At 37.1% G+C, this 16,598-nt stretch overlaps 1 protein-coding gene and 1 pseudogene across 1 annotated transcript in view; one reads left to right on the top strand and one right to left on the bottom strand.

Annotated features, from left to right (window-relative positions):
* The window catches only part of LOC129521302 (transmembrane protease serine 11F), an 84,451-nt gene that overhangs the window by 46,627 nt on the left and 21,226 nt on the right, over positions 1-16,598 (top strand). The window contains exon 5 of the mRNA XM_055342610.1: positions 14,786-14,853. Coding sequence (XP_055198585.1) covers positions 14,786-14,853 — 68 coding nt within the window. The remainder of the gene's footprint in view (positions 1-14,785; positions 14,854-16,598) is intronic.
* Positions 2,703-4,370, bottom strand: LOC129521152 (CUE domain-containing protein 2-like; annotated as a pseudogene).

Here is a 16,598-nt window from a genome sequence, read left to right as displayed (position 1 = left end):
GTTATTAACCATTTGTATTTTGTCCTTTATAAATACCTACTCATGATTTTTTGCCCATTTCTTTTTTCTATCTTTTGTGTGTGTGCATGTGTTTTGTTTTGTTTTTTTTTACTTAATGTACAGTGTAAAATGCCCAGTTCCTATTGTATTTTATCTTTTAATTTATTCTTAGAAACCTTTTTTGGGGAAAAAAGGAAACTTTTTGGGGGAAATTAATCCCTCATTTTGGGAAATGAATCTTTTTCCATTTTGTGGCTTGCCTTTTCATTTTCTTAATATTTTAATGAACAGTATTCTGAATTTTAATATAGTTAAATACATCATTCTTTTCCTTTATTATTAGTGTCCTTTGTGTTTGTATAAGAAATCCTTTTTGATCTTGATGTCACTGTCTTAAAAAAAATGGGTTTTCCTTTTTTGCAGTTAAGCCTTCTTTATTCTACATGGAATTGATATTTGCATATGTGTTTGATTTAGGGATTTTAATTTCATTTTTTCCCTCTATATGAATAAATATTTCTCTAAGCACCACTGATTGAGCAGTCAGCCTTTCTGTGGTTGATCTGCCATGCCATCTCTGCCACAAGTCAAGTTTCCATATGTGAATTGGGATGTTGCTGTGCTCTCTAATCAGTTCCATTGATCAGCTTGTTTTGCATTTTGTCAATACCACAATGTTTTAACCTTTATAGTTTGACAATAAGTGTCTATGCCTGTTAACATTAGTTTCCTAGTGTTGCTATACCAAATTACCATAAACTAGTGGCTTAAGACAATAGGAATTCATTTTCTCAGTTATGGAAGCCAGAAATATGAAATCAAGGTATAGACATGTCTGGCTTCCTTGGAAAGCACTAGGGAAGAATCTTTCTTTGCCTCTTTCTGCTTCTGGTACCTTCAGTCATTCTCTGACATGTAGTTAGATAGCTGCAATCTCTGTCTACATTTTGACCTTTTCCTCTGTGTTTCTCCAGTCCAATAAAGGCATTGGATTATTAGATTAGGGTCACTAGATTCAAGATGTTCCTGGATATCACATTGGTCTTATCTTGAGATCCTTAGCATAGGATCTACAAAGATCTGCCAAATAAAGTCATATTCACATGTTCCCAGACTTAGATGTATCTTTTAAGGGGGCCACCATTCAACCAGTACACTTGAATTTATCACCATCTTCTCTAAGTATGACTTGGTTATTCTTGACCCTTTTCTTTTCTATATCAGGTAATACACACACATACATACGATACACACCTTCATATTAGGATTTTTATTTAACTTGCTTCAAATCTAGAGGTCTAGAGAAATAATTGACATCTTCATTTATTTATATATATTTACCATAAGTTTTATAAAGCTTTAAAATGTTTTCCTTAAAGGTCTTATTCATCTTTGGCTAGATTTAATCTTAGAGGCCCTTTTTTGTCATTGTTATTTGGTATCATTTTAAAGAACATTTTCTTACTGGTTTTTACTGGTGTATAGAAATATGACTGGCTTTCATAATATCTTTTCATGCCCTCTTCTCTTTTGTAGTCGGTATTTCTGAGTGCTGAGTGTCTCCTGAAGTTTTTAGAGAAGATAGACTTTCTTCTTGGCTGTGTTTCTGTGATTCATATCAGAGGCAGTTTTGTTTCCCAACAGATATTTGGTAATTTCTGGAGACCTTTTTTGATTGTCACACTGGAAGGAGGATGTTCTTAGCAACTAGTATCTAGAGACCAGGAATGCTGCAAAACACCCTACAAATCAAGGATAATTCCCTACAAAAAAGACTTATCTGGCCCAAAATGTCAATACTGCTGAGGGTGAGAAATCCTATTCTAGTCTGTGACTTCCCTCATCTTAGTTTGTCAATTGTTTTTCCTTCATTTGTTGAGTTTAGGAAAAGAGTTAAATCTATCATCTACTAAAGATATCTCTTTGGTTTTTATCAGTGCTCAGATTTGTCTCTATTTACATATCTTTAACATAATTTTAATGGGATTTTCAAAAAGTAGGAGAGAATATATAGTTAATCTACTATCCTAGACAAAAATCTCCTTATTTGCATGTTATCAAAGCTTACCATTTAAAAATCAACTAGTTTTTAGAATCAAAACTAAATGTCCTTCCATAAGAATTACCTCCTTGTAATTGTAACTAAATGTCCTCCCATAAGAATTCAAATCCTTGAATATTTTATTTTCCTTTCTCTTTCTCTATACTTTCCTTTTCACTATATCCCATTGTACTTTAAATTTCTCAGAGGACAATGAATACAATTAAAATTTTATACATTGTGGATTTGTGCATAATAAGCAAGCAGGATTTTTCTGGTTACTTCCAATATCTTTTATGATGACAACAATTATTGACCTTTTGTTTTTTGTCATCAGAGACTGTTAAGCTAATACCTCCTCAGAAATGTGAAGGATTCTTTTATATTGCTTAACTGTAATTTTTTTTCATTCTCTTTCACTTTCCTTTTATGAAGCCAGTTTCCTTACTTCCCCCCTCCCCACCCACCCTGAGGACCACCTTTACTGTGCCTATGGGAGCTCCAAGAAGAGGCCAATACTGTGGGGCAAGGGAGAAGAGAGCAGGGTAGAGAAAGGGGACAGAAGTTAGGACAGGCCCTGTGTGGGGGTATAGGGCTCCTGCATCCTTCTGGGATCTGAGTCTAGAAAGCTCTGACAGAGTGGTGAATGCCTCAGTGGAAACTACTTTCTGGCTAGCATGAGGTTAATATGTGTGGCCTTCATCTCCTTCAGCTCAGGGTTCCACACATATTTGAATTGCTCCCCTTTGGTGCTCACTACCTGGTTGTTAATGTATCGGATCAGCTGCTTGGAGGCCTCTCTGGGAGCCATGTGTTGGTAAATCTGCTGATCCTCTGTGCTATCCAGTATCATGTACTTCTGCAGGAAAAAGGACTTCAGTTCATCCTTTTGAGGGCCTCTGAGGCATCTGGGCAGGTCCTGGTTGAGGTCAGTACTGGCTAGACTCTTCTTCTCCTTCCCCTCTACCAGCACCTGCACAACTTCTTACAAATTTCTCTGAGCTTTGGGCCTGCTCCACTGAATAGGGAGGGAACAACTTCAGGAGTACAGGCACCCCTGGCAACAGCTTCTCCTCAGCACTGACTGCCTCATGCTGAGTATCTCCAGCATCAGCAGTAGGAGAGGCCCCAGTTTCTTCTTTGAGCTTTTCAGGCCACTGCAGGGGCTATGTGGAGATGGGCACCAGGCCTTGGACATCAGAGCTCTGAGTTTGCAGGTTCTCTTTTTTCTTGGCACCACTCAACTGCCCTGAGAGCTTCTGCATCATGTCCCCTATTGTACTCCTTGGAATGTGGACAAAGCCAGGCCATCATCATCTCAGTGAAAGCCTCCATATTGAAGTTCTCTTCTGATGGCCCTGATGGGCCAAGGTTCTCCAGGAGCCCAAACACATCGGAGAAGATGACCTTAGCTAAACCATTGAGGTTAGCCCTTGGGAGGTGTGTCTGGACAAAGGCAAGGAGGATTTCACTGACAATCCTCTCCAGCCCCAAGCTCTTTCTGCTTCTGCTCTGTCAGACACCGCCAGTAACTTTTCCAGCATATTGAAGCTCTCACCCCTCCCAGTTTCCTTACTTAAAAAAAAAAAAAATATATATATATATATATATATATATTTCTTTAGAAAATTTCCTTCAGCATCTCTCCAAACCAGGATTTGACTTTTATGATTATGTGAGATAATGGTGAAAATGCATAGGCTATGATTCATTCATTCACCTATGCAACCACCCATTAAGCCATCAATTAATTTGTTTATCCACTTATTCATGTATTTTTAATGAATGTTTAGTGCCCTTCATACTTCAGGATTCTGTCAACTGCTGGACATACCAGAAAATGTGATTTCTTTATTGGTAACCAAGATTGTAAATAAAGCATTATATCTATCTTTAAAAATTTAATAATATTTCAAATTATTAATAGTTTAAATCATTGTTCTTCAGCAAATTTGAAACTACATTATAGAGGTATGTAAAAAACTGTGCATATTTAATGTATACAACTTGAGAGTTTGGGAAGTATGTACCTAAGAAACCATGATGGTGGTTAACACCATTAAAGACATAAATATATCCAACACCTTCCAAAATTTCCTCCTGTCCCTTTTATTATTATTGTTATTAATATTATTATTATTTTGTGTGTGTGTGGTAAGAATACTTAAGAGCCTCCTTGTTTCAAATTTTAAATAAACACTACAGTATTGTTAGCTATAGACACTGTGGTAGTAGTCCTCCAGAACTTATTAATCTTGCATAACTAAAACTTTGTACCCTTTGACCATCATCTACCCATTTATGCCTCCCCTCACACCATGGCAACCATCATTCGCCTTTTTGCCTTTATGAATTTGACTATTTTACATTCCACATATAATTGAAATCATATAGCATTGTCTTGCTGTGTCGGTCTTATTTCATTTAGCATAACATCTTCCCAATCCATTCATGTTGTAAATGGCAGGATTTCCTTCTTTAAAGCTGGATAATATTCCATTATGTGCATATATCACATTTGCTTTATCCATTTATCAACAAATGAATATTTAGGTTGTTTTCATATCTTGACTATTATGAATAATGCTACAATTTGCAAATATTTTCCCCCATTCCATAGATTCCTTTTCATTTTGCTGATGGTTTCCTTTGCTGTGCAGAAGCTTTTAATTTGATATAATCTCACTTGTTTATTTTTGTTTTGTTTTATCTTTATTTTTTTTTTTGCCTGATTTTGGTGTCACATCTAAAAAATCATTGCCGGGACCAATGTCAAGGACCTTTTTCTCTATGTTTTCTTCTAGGAGTTTCATGGTTTCAGGTCTTAAATTTAAGCCTTTAATCTATTTTTAGTTGATTCTGTATATGGAGTGAGATAGGGATCTAACTTCATTCTTCTGCATGTGAAAAATTAGTTTTCCTAAGACAATTTCTTGAAGAGACTATCCTTTCCCCATTATGTATTCTAGGTGACCTTGTCAAAGATTAGTTGACCATATATGCATAGTTTTATTTTTGGGCACTCTATTCTGTTAAATTGGTCTATATATCTGTTCTTATGCCAAAACCATACTATTTTGATTACTAAAACCTTGTAATATAATTTGAAATCAGGAAGTATGATGCCTCCAACTTTGTTCCTCAAAGAATTCAAGATTTCTTTGGCTATTCAGGGTCTTTTGTGGTTCAGTATATATTTTAGGATTGTTTTTTTCCATCTGTGAAAAATGCATTGTAATTTTCATAGGGATTATATTGAATCCGTAGATTGCTTTGGGTAGAATGGACATTTAACAATATTAAATCTACCAATCCATGAATGTAGGATATCTTTCCACTTATTTGTCTTCAATTTCTTTCATTAATGTTCTACAATTTTCAGTGTACATATCTTTTACCTCCTTGATTAAATTTACTATTACATATTTTATTCTTCTTGATACTATTGAAAATGGTATTATTGATCTCTGGGTTGTGAGATCAAGCCCCAGAATGAGCTCTGTGCTTAGTTCAGAGTCTGCTTGAGATTCTTTTCCTCTCCTTTCCTGCCACTTCCCCTGCTCATGCATGCTCACTCTCTCTCTCTCAAGTAAAATAAATAAATAAAATCTTTTAAAAAAGAAAATGGTATTATTTTCTTAATTTCTTTTTCAGATAGTTCATTATTAGTGTATAGAAATGTGACTGAATTTTGTATTTTGATTTTGCATTCTGCTGTTTTAATGAATCCATTTATAAGTTCTCACAGATTTGTGTGTGGGGGGGTATGTGAAATCTTTAGGGTTTTCTACTGTAAGCACATTCTGTTAACAGAGAGAGTTTTACTTCTTCCATTCTGATTTGGATGGCTTTTATTTGTTTTTCTTATCTGATTGCTCTGGCTGAGATTTTCATCACTGAGCTGAATAGAAGTAATGAGAATGGGCATCCTTGTCTCATTTCTGATTAAAAGAAAAGCTTTTAGCTTTTCATCATTGACTATGTTAGCTGCTATGTTAAGGTACATGCCTAATTTATTAAGAGTTTTTTTTAAATTTTTTTATTTATTTATGATAGTCACAGAGAGAGAGAAAGAGAGGCAGAGACACAGGCAGAGGGAGAAGCAGGCTCCATGCACCAGAAGCCCGACGTGGGACTCGATCCCGGGTCTCCAGGATCGCGCCCTGGGCCAAAGGCAGGCGCCAAACCGCTGCGCCACCAAGAATCTCAATAATAATCCCTTATTAAGAGTTTTTAATCATGACAGAAGGTTGAATTTTATCAAATGTTTCTTCTGTACACATTAAGATGATCATATGATTTTTTCTTCATTCAGTTAATATGATATTAACATTTATCAATGCATTTATGTTGAACCATCCTTGCATTCCAGGGATAAAACTTATATGATTATGGTGTGTGACTTTTTATGTGCTGTTGAATTTGGTTTGCTAGTATTTTGTTAAGGATTTTGCATCCATATTCCATCAGGAATATTGGCCTATACTTTTCTTGTAGTCATCTGGTATCACGGTAACACTGACCTCATAAAATGAGTTTAAAGTTCTTTTTTTTAAAAGACTTTATTTATTTATTCATGAGGGGCACAGAGAGAGAGACAGAGACATAGGCAGAGGGAGAAGTAGGCTCCTCACAGGGAGACTGATGTGGGACTTGATCTCTGAACTGGGATCATGCTGTGAGCCAAAGGCAGATGCTCAGCCGCTGAGCCACCCAGGCATCCCTAAAATGAATTTAGAAGTGTTTCTCCCTGTTGATTTTTTAGAAGAGTTTGAGATTATTGGTATCATTTCAAGAAAAGTTTGGTAGAGTTTGCCACTAAAGCCATCTGGTCCTGGACTTTTCTTTGTTGCAAAATTATTCAATCTCTTTTTTGTTATTGGTCTCCAGATTTCCTGTATCTTCATGACTTGATTTTGATAGGTTGCATGGCTCTAGGAATGTACCCATTTCCTCTATGTTATCCAATTTGTTGGGTTATAATTGTTCACAGTAGTCTCCTATCATCCTTTCCTTTTTATTTCTGTGATATCAGTTGTAATGTCTCCTCTTTCATTCTTGATTTTTTTTATTCTTCTCCCTTTTTTCTTAGTCTAACTAAAGGTGTGTCAATTTTGTTTACCTTTTCCAAAAGCCAACTCCTAGTTTCATTGATCTTTTCTATCATTTTTATAGTCTTTATTTCATTTATTTTTGCTTTGCTCTATTATTTCCTTCCATCTGATAACTTTGGAATGTTTTTAGTTTTTTTTTTCTAGTTCCTTAAGGTATAAAATTAGGTTGTTCATTTGAGACTTTTTTAAAAAAGATTTTTTGTATTTATTTGAGAGAGAGAGTGTGAGGGAGAGCATGAGCAGGGAGAGAGGGAGAGGAAAAAATAGGCTTCTGCTGAATAGGGAGCATGACACAGGGGCTTGATCCCAGAACCCTGGGATCAAGATCCAAGCTGAAGGGACACTTTGACAGACACTTAACTGACTGAGTCACCCAGGTACCCCATGAGACCTTTCTTTTTTCTTAATGTAGGTGCTTATCATTATAAACTTCCCTCTTAGAACTGCTTTTTCTGCATTGCTTGTTTTGGCATGTTGTATATTCATATTAACTTTTCTCAAGATTTTTTGCCTTTTTTTAAAGATTTTTTTTTCTTTTGATTTCTTCTCTAACTTATTGGTTACTCAGGAATGTGTTGTTTTATTTCCACGTAACTGTGAATTTTCTTATTTTCCTATTGTTTTTGATTTCCAGTTTTTACTATTGTGATCAATCTTCTTAAATTTACTGAGACTTGTTTTGTGTTTTGTGTCCTGAGAATGTTCCATGCACACTTGAGAAGAATGTGTATTTGCTGCTCTTGGATGGAATGTTCTAACATGTCTCTAGGGCCATTTGGTTTATAGCATTGTTCAAGTTCACTGTTTCTGCATTGACTTTCTGACTGGATGATCTATTCATTGTTTCAAGTGGGAATATTGAAATTGTCTACTATTATTTTATTGCTGCCTATTTCTCCCTACATTTCTATTAATACTTGTCTTATATATTTAGGTGCTCCAATGTTATGTTCAGCATAAGTTTTTTAAAGATAGTTATTTTCTTTAGTGTCATTCTCTACCCCAAGGCTCATCTGAAATCTCAGAGCCAGATGTGTGATAGGTTTTGCCACAGAACTGTTTTGTTTGAAAAATGGATTTATATTTTGATAAACAATCCATTGTTATTAGCAGAGTTAAAATTACTAATACAGTAATTAAAAAAGATAATAATTGTTTTCTCACTAAGAATTACTATTTTAATTATGTTAAAATCAATGAGTGAAGTATGACTATTTAATTCAATGTAATACAGCAAGGAATTACTGAGTACCTATTCTAAGACTAGCACTGAGCTGGTTTCTCATTCTAATACAGACTGATCCTCACTTTCCTCTTGGAGACATTCAATAATTAGTGCACTTTCTGTAGATTCCACACCTAAAGGCCAGTGCTATGAAAACTTGTTTTTTTTTAATTTAAAAATAAATATAAACAAAGTTTGAATACCTTTTGCAGCCTCAATGAATCATTAGCTTCACTTTGAAAATCAATGCTCCGAATAATCCAAAAGGTTAGTACTAAATTACATCACAGAGGTAATTTCACCTAGAAGTAAGAGGCCTGGGCTGTTTGCGTTATACCAATAAGGACTGCCCAAGGAAAGTGGACACAAGCTCCCAGACATCAGTAAGTAAGGTGCTCAAGTCAGGCAAGGGCAAGTCTCTTGAGAAGTGTTGGTGTGAACTATTACCAATCAACACTTATAGATCCTAGAGCATTAGTGCACTTGCCCAGTAAATGTAGTTTAGATAGGGAAAAATATCTGCTACAATTCCTTTTTTACCACAGTTCATCATCTGTGAGTGAAGTCAGCTTCTAAATAAATTTCCTAAGAAAGAGGAAAATTTTTATTTGCTTGTAGGTGACAATAAAATTCCCACTGGTCCAGGCCTCTGGATCATCCAAGACATCATCCTGGTTTTGCTTCTTTTTCTTTTGTTGCTCTGTAAATTCTCATAATAAACAGGACAGTTTGGGTAGAAAGCAGAAACCCAATGAACACATCAAAGATAAAGAAGGAAAGAAAGAAGGGGGAGGGAGGGAGGAAAAAAGATATGAGAAAGGGAGGAAGGAGGGCAAGAAGATTACTGGAAAAATCTAGAGATTCATTTGACTTCAGGTATGGTGGGATTCAGAGGCACAAATAATGTCATGCTTTCTCCATGTGGCAGATGACATAGCTTACATCTACTTTATATTCACACGTTTCCAGGTATTAACTGAAGCAGGAAAAGACAATTTTTCATAATAGCACTTGTAGGAAAATTTGAAGAACCAAGCTAGCTGGCCAAAATTGGAATATCTTCTCAACCCTACACTACTCACTGTGACCAAGAGAATAACCCTGTGCCACCTTTGTGGTAAATGGGAGAAGGGGCAAGTTTAGCTCCACCTGGACCATATGGAATGAGTTCTCTATAGGAAAAAAGGGTTCTCTTAGCAGAAAAAAGGGGATGTGGGAGGAAGTACCAGTGAGTATACAATAACTCTAATTCTAAAATTTTAATCTCTAACCCACATATCTCTGAACTCTAGACTTGTACATTCAATGGTCTACTTGACATTTCCCCTTGGATATCTCACAGGCATCTTGATGTTATATCTAAATCCAATTCTTAGAAGTTGTTCCCTTTCTCACTAATTCCTATTTCTTTCCACTCAACAAATGACATCACATCCATCTAGTTGCTAGAATACTATTTTCCCTCATCCTCATGTCTAGTCCATTCACAAGTGATGTTTCTACTTCTAATTCACTGTCTCCATCCTGGAGCTAACTAATGCATTACCTCAAATAGGTAGCTCACCAAAATCATTGCTTCCACTCAGGCCACTTCTAATATATTGTCTACATGATCCTTTAAAAATGTATTATATATTATTTTGCTTAAAATTTCATAAGTGGCTTCCAAATGTGCATAGAATAAGATCCAAGCTTTTTGTGAAGTCCTCCAAGGAACTTAGTGCCCTGGCTATGACTATTATTCCCCCAGTGTCTACACTCTCTTCCTTGCTTACTGTATTCTAACCATATTTGCCTTCTTTTTGCACATTCTGTTCTTTTTACCTGGAAGATTGTCTCATGATCTTACTCTTTTTGTTGCTTATTCATTCTGATCTTTCAGATACCACTTAAATGTCCCTCTTGGAGAACCCTTATATATTATAGACCCCCAGCCATTTTCCTCCATTACTTTATTATATTAGTTGTCTCTTGTAATTAATTTATTTTTGTTGATTACTGTCTATAATCAACTCATATATTCTATGAGTCCAAGGACCATAGATTTTTGTTTACTGATTTTTATCCAGTGTTTTCACAGTGCCTTAAGCATATAATATTCCTAATCAATTGCATTGAGTGAATAAATAAATGAGTAAATAGGAAAGGGAATATAGTAAAGGAGTCATGAAGAGATGCAAAAGCTGGCATTTTTTGGGATCCCTGGGTGGCGCAGCAGTTTGGCGCCTGCCTTTGGCCCAGGGTGCGATCCTGGAGACCCCGGATCGAATCCCATATCGGGCTCCCGGTGCATGGAGCCTGCTTCTCTCTCTGCCTCTCAATATCTCTCTCTCTCTCTGTGACTATCATAAATAAATAAATTAAAAAAATAAAAAAAAGCTGGCATTTTTCCCTTTGCACTGTTGTTTACAATTAACCACAGCTAGAGAATCAGTTAATGAAAATGTTATCGTGCACCTATTTTGTGCAAGACTGTGAAGAATGCCAAGGTCTAAATAGTACAGTCTCTTCCTTATTGGAGTTTGCATTATGGTTTATGTATGAAAGCCTGTGCACAGAAAAAAATAGAAACTAGATAGATTAGAAAACAAGATGATATGGCAGTATGAGAGCTGTCATAGTACAGAATACAATTGTCAAATATATATGATGTGAACAAATAGTATTTTAAGAGTTCAGAGGAAGGAAAAATCCCTTTGAGCTAGCACGAAGTTTTCCTGGAGAAGAAAGGGACAACGGATTTGTTTTATTGGTGTATTCACCCTCTGTTGTTACATATTCCCCTGACAGTCGCAGAAAATCTGCAGAACTTGCCTGACTTATTTTCATGGGTGGACCTGGAAAGGGATTCCCTAGCTGGCATCCAGTAACTACTGATCTTTCATGAAGACTTAATCTGCATGCAGTTCCCAGCCAGAGGGAAGGGGCAAGCTCAAGCTTGTGGAAGATAGTAACTGGATATACTATTAGTCAGAGTCACAAGTATTGTTTCAAACATGTCGTTTTGTTTTTTGATGCTGGAGTCAAACCAAGGACTCCAAGTGGGATCTGATTTTAAGGTGAGATTTTCTTCCCATTTTAGCTTAGATTCTATCTTGGTTTAGACGGAGTAATTTAAAAAAAAATCTATTCTTTGGTTTGGACCATAAAAAGGGAAGGATATAATTAGTTTTTGTAATTTGGACTAAATGTAACATTACTGAGTTCTCAGTAGAAAAATATAAGCAGTAGTTAATTTTCTCCAGAAATTGCTTATAGTGATGAATAGATGTCTGAAAAGGAACAATTTTTCGGAAGCAGAAAAAAAAAAAAAACTCCCAAGAGATGATTTTTTTTCTTTTTACAAAGTTTGGATTCAGGAAATAAAAGATGTATTTGAGGCCTTTTTAAGGTTTCCTGCTGCAGGTCTTCTCTACTCCTCACCAACCTAAACATCTGTCATCAGGTATATAAGAAACTCAGGATCTTCAATGTCACTTAATATACTTAAGAACACAAGCTCTAGAGCCAGGTTTCCTCGGTTCATGTGCCAGAACCAGCACTCCCTATGCCACCTTAGAGAAGTTTACCTGGGTGTCCTGATATAGTTTCTTCATCTTTAAAATAAGGCTGATGAGAATTTAAAAAATACTTTACTTCTAAGTAGTATGAGGTTTAAACAAAGGAACCGGCTCAATGCATACCCCGTAGTATGGACTTAGTACAAGTAAGCTATTATTAGTCACACCAATACTGTACTGTACCAAGAATTCACCCATTTTTAAACAGAGGTTGACTCCTCAGGGGAAGATAGTCTTGCTCTGAATCACATTTTAGTTTGAGTAGAGTCTTAGTACTTTTTTATACTCTGGTCTGACAGAATCAAGGTCCTTCCCCAAATGCTATCATGTGTACAGTTCAGAATTTCAGGAGACATGTATATAAAGTGCTAGAGACCTTAACATTGGACTTTCTCCCTGTTCCCTGAGGTATGGAAATAAAATGAGCTCAGAGAAGCTTAATGAAATCATCACTCAGAAGTGATCCAGATCCCTGGAGTGACCTATAAAAGGATTTCACCACTGGAGGCTCCTGGCTCCCACCTTGCTTTAGAAACTCGTGGATTTTTTTTTTAATTTTATTTATTTATTCATGACAGAGAGATAGAGAGAGAGGCAGAGACACAGGCAGAGGGAGAAGCAGGCTCTATGCAGGGAGCCCGACGTGGAACTCGATCCAGGGTCTCCACGATCACACCCCAGGTTGAAGGTGGTGCTAAACCGCTGGGCCACCAGGGCTGCCCTCCCGTGGATTTCTATTTATACTTGGCAACATGATTTGCAGATAAAACAGAACAGTGTGTTGTTATTTTCTTCTCTTTACCATATTGTTGATTTATCTTTTTTTTAAGATTTTATTTATTTATTCGAGAAAGAGAAAGAGAGAGAGAGACAGACAGAGACAGAGAGTCACAGGCAGAGAGAGAAACAGGCTCCATGCAGGGAGCCCGTCGTGGGACTCGATCTGGGGTCTCCAGAATCACACCCTGGGCTGAAGGCAGCGCTAAATCGCTGAGCCACCCGGGCTGCCCACATGCATTGAATGTTTACTGTGGGCCAGGCAGTGTTCAAAACACTGAAGATAAAAAGATGGATCAGACCCACTCCCTACCATCATACAGCTCACAGGCCAGAGTGGAAAAGGAACAACTGTATGGGAAAGGAACACACTGGTATGATGCTGGGGTGGCCCAAATAAAGGAGTGTTGAACTTTGGGGAGGGCAAGTCAAAGAAAACTTATTTGCCACCGGAGTGTCTGGATACTGACAGAATTGTCATTAAAGGAATTGCTAGAGGGAAAAAAAAAGTGCATTGTAGGGAGAAGGAAATGAATGTGCAAAGCCATAGAGGTATGAACCAGTCTAGTGAGATTAGGAAAGAGCAAGTAGTTCAGAAGATAAGAAAATAGTCTTTGAAGGTAAGGGTGGGGCAAGGGCTAATGAAAGCATAAGATTGTGGAGCTCACACTAAGGGAAGCACAGAGCTTGAGGCAGGAGTGTAACATGCTCAGTTTTGTACTTCAGGCATATCACCTGGTTGGTAGCATTGCTGGGGAGCAACTGAGAGGAGAAAGGACAGAGTAGAATCACATAAACATGCCAATGAGGGGATAGAGGCCCAGGCACAAGTTTTGGAGGAGTTGATCTTAGACCATAGTGGAATTAGGTGAAGGGAGGGAGATTCAATATTTAGTAGGTAAAGTCTACTGAGCATTGTTACTAGTTTAAAGGAGTCAGGGAGAGGGAGAAATCTTGTGGGGTGGGAGGCAATATTCCCTCTGCCCAGAGGGTGTAGGATTGGGGGTGCAAGATTTACCAGGAAGGTGGGTCTTATGTAAATTTATGTGGACTTGTAATTTCTGATTTCTGGCTCTCAGTCTAGTGCTTCTTCCTGTGAGGCACTACCTCAATAGTCTTTCGGGAATTGGGTCCTGGGAAATCAGCTCACTGAGCATCTAAATCCTTCAATGTCACAGGCTGGAAAAGCTGAGAAATGAAATGCTGACCCCATGAAGTGTGGTGAAACTTATTCCCAAAGCTGATAGGAGTTGTGAAAGCCTGCCTGCCTCGGAAAGGTGACTAACAAGTGAGGGTATCAGAGTCAAATAACACACATTGTTACTTACTGTGACAAATGCTCTAGTCATGGGATAACCATTTAAGAGAGCAACGAGTTAATACAAATGGTGGACTAGGTGCCACATTGAAGAGTAAAACAAACTTCGTGTGGGCTTTCTTAGAAGTGAGGGTGCTGGGGTGCCTGGGTGGCTCAGTCAGTTAAGCGTCCAACTCTTGATTTCATCTCAGGTCATGCATGATCTTAGGGTCATGGGATCCAGCCTCGCCTCAGGCTCCTCAATGGGTATAGAGTCTGCTTGCGATTATCTCTCTCACCCTCTGCACCTCCCCACCCTGCTCATGTTCACTCTCTTTCTCCCTCTCAAAAATATAAATTAATTAAATTAAATTAAAAGTGAGGATGCTATGCTGCCTTTAAAAATAACACAGATACTTAAATTCACTTGATAATAGTCAAAATGAACATTATCAATAGTTTACTGTCTGCCAGGTAAGGTATGAAATGTGTGATAAACATGACTTCATTTAATCTTCAAAAAAAAACTCTATGAGGTAAATATTGTTTTTATCCTTTTTTTTTTACAGGATAACTGTAACGATTTTGTTAAAGTTGTCATTTCTGCAAGGATTAAAATCTCTATTAAAATCTCTTTTAGTCTTACCACTATGATAAACCAGTTCCAATCTGGGAATAAACCAAAATTGTCTTTGCCTCAACTCTAGAAAAACCAAGAAGTAACTAACTGTTCCATAACTAATACTTCTCTCATTTAATTTTTCTAACCAGATGTCTAGGATATTTCGACGTTCTTCTGGAGGAGGTCGGTTTATCAAATCTCATGTTATCAAACTGAGGTATGTAAACTTAGTTCACAACTTCACACCCGTACCCTTGAGAAACACTTGATTAACATGACTGCCCACCTCCCCCAGGCAAATCTTTGCAGAAATATAGATACTTCATAAATCCTGAGCAGTTCACCTTATGCTGCATAGGTATTTCCCAGTCACAATAAGAAGAGGTAAAATGCCCAACGTCAAGAGGCAATGTCAAAGCAGACATTGGAAGGGGAGGAATGGCACAGGTGACACACTTGCTCCTTCAGCTCAGGGCTAACGAGAATTTAGATCAGCTCTTTTTAATTATCCTCATTCTAAGCCTAACCAACAACAGATCACGGCTTTCTGTGTAATAAGGTTTTTCCTTAATGCCATTGCATTTTTATTATTTCTAATACCTTTTCATTTTTACTTCTGATAAAAGGCAGTATGCATAAATTGAACATATGTCTGTTGTAAGAGACTCAAATAAATTATTAGAATCCATCTTGAATATACTATTTATATCATGTCCAAAATGCTTGACATTTACTGGAATAATATATCTTGTTTTCTACCCATTTTTTAAAAAAATGTTTTATTTATTTTATTCATGAGAAACACACAGAGAGAGGCAGAAACACAGGCAGAGGGAGAAGCAGGCTCCCTGCAGGGAGCCCGATGTGGGACTCGATTCCAGGACCCCAGGATCACGACCTGAGCCAAAGGCAGACACTCAACTACTGAGCCACCCAGGCACCCCCCACTCTTTTTTTTTAAATTTTATTTATTTTATTCATGAGAGAGAGAGAGATTTTCTACCCATTTTGATGGAAAATTTTAAACTTATTTGCTATCAATCCATATTCAAATATAAATATTTGTAATACGTACTTGTCTGCTTCACTTCTTGATGGTAAAGTACATATACACATGGTTAGGGAGCTCCTGCCTTGTCTTCTCTCCCCCTCTCCACTTTTGTTCCTTCTTTACTTTCTCCCTTCTTTCTTCCCTCCCTCCTTCCTTCCTTCTCTGATTCTTTGTTTTAAGGTTAAATTTTCCTCTGAAGGGCAACTGGAGGCTTTCTAGACCTATACATTACAGTATAATATGTGATCCCTTTATCAAAGGATTTCCTTTAATAAGTGCTTTCAATAATTATCCACTTAAAAACACATATTAACGGACCATCAAATCCCAAAATATAAATGGTTTAACACAGTAAAGGTTTACTTCATCTCCATAACATAGTCCAAAGAGTCAGAAGTGGCAACAGAGATGTGGATGCTAGGAGGGATGTAGAATGGAATTGCCCACTGGATTCTGCATCTGGTTGGCAATACGGGAAAAGTGAAAGTATGAAGGATGGTACGGGAGGTTACAGAGGCCAGGTTGGAGGTGAGGTATGTCATTTCTGTCCACATTCCATTGTCCAGAATTCACTAGAGTTTCAGTGAACTGCAAAGGAGGCCAGGAAATGAAATCTAGCTTTGTGCTCAAGAGGCAAACGTAACTGGGTTTCATGAACAAAAAACATCGTCTCTGCCATTTCACTATTGAAAAATGATGTTGATTATGATGGTCCAGACTGTCTTAAAAAAGCAAATTAAATTTAAACAAGTGCATATGAAGCATGATTTCATGAACATCTCTTTTCCCAACCCCCTGCAGATTATGAGCTAAGTAAGGAGCAAGAACAAATTTTTTCAGCTATGTATCTGAGCTAGTATTTCTAGAGATAATTTAGAAATCTGATGTACACCTATTTCATCCACTCTTTT

This window comes from Nyctereutes procyonoides, unplaced genomic scaffold (genome assembly GCF_905146905.1).
Source record: "Nyctereutes procyonoides isolate TBG_1078 unplaced genomic scaffold, NYPRO_anot_genome, whole genome shotgun sequence".
Taxonomy (NCBI): Eukaryota; Metazoa; Chordata; class Mammalia; order Carnivora; family Canidae; genus Nyctereutes; species Nyctereutes procyonoides.
The sequence above is the reverse complement of the archived record's forward strand: the minus strand, read 5'-3'. Positions and strand labels throughout refer to the sequence as shown.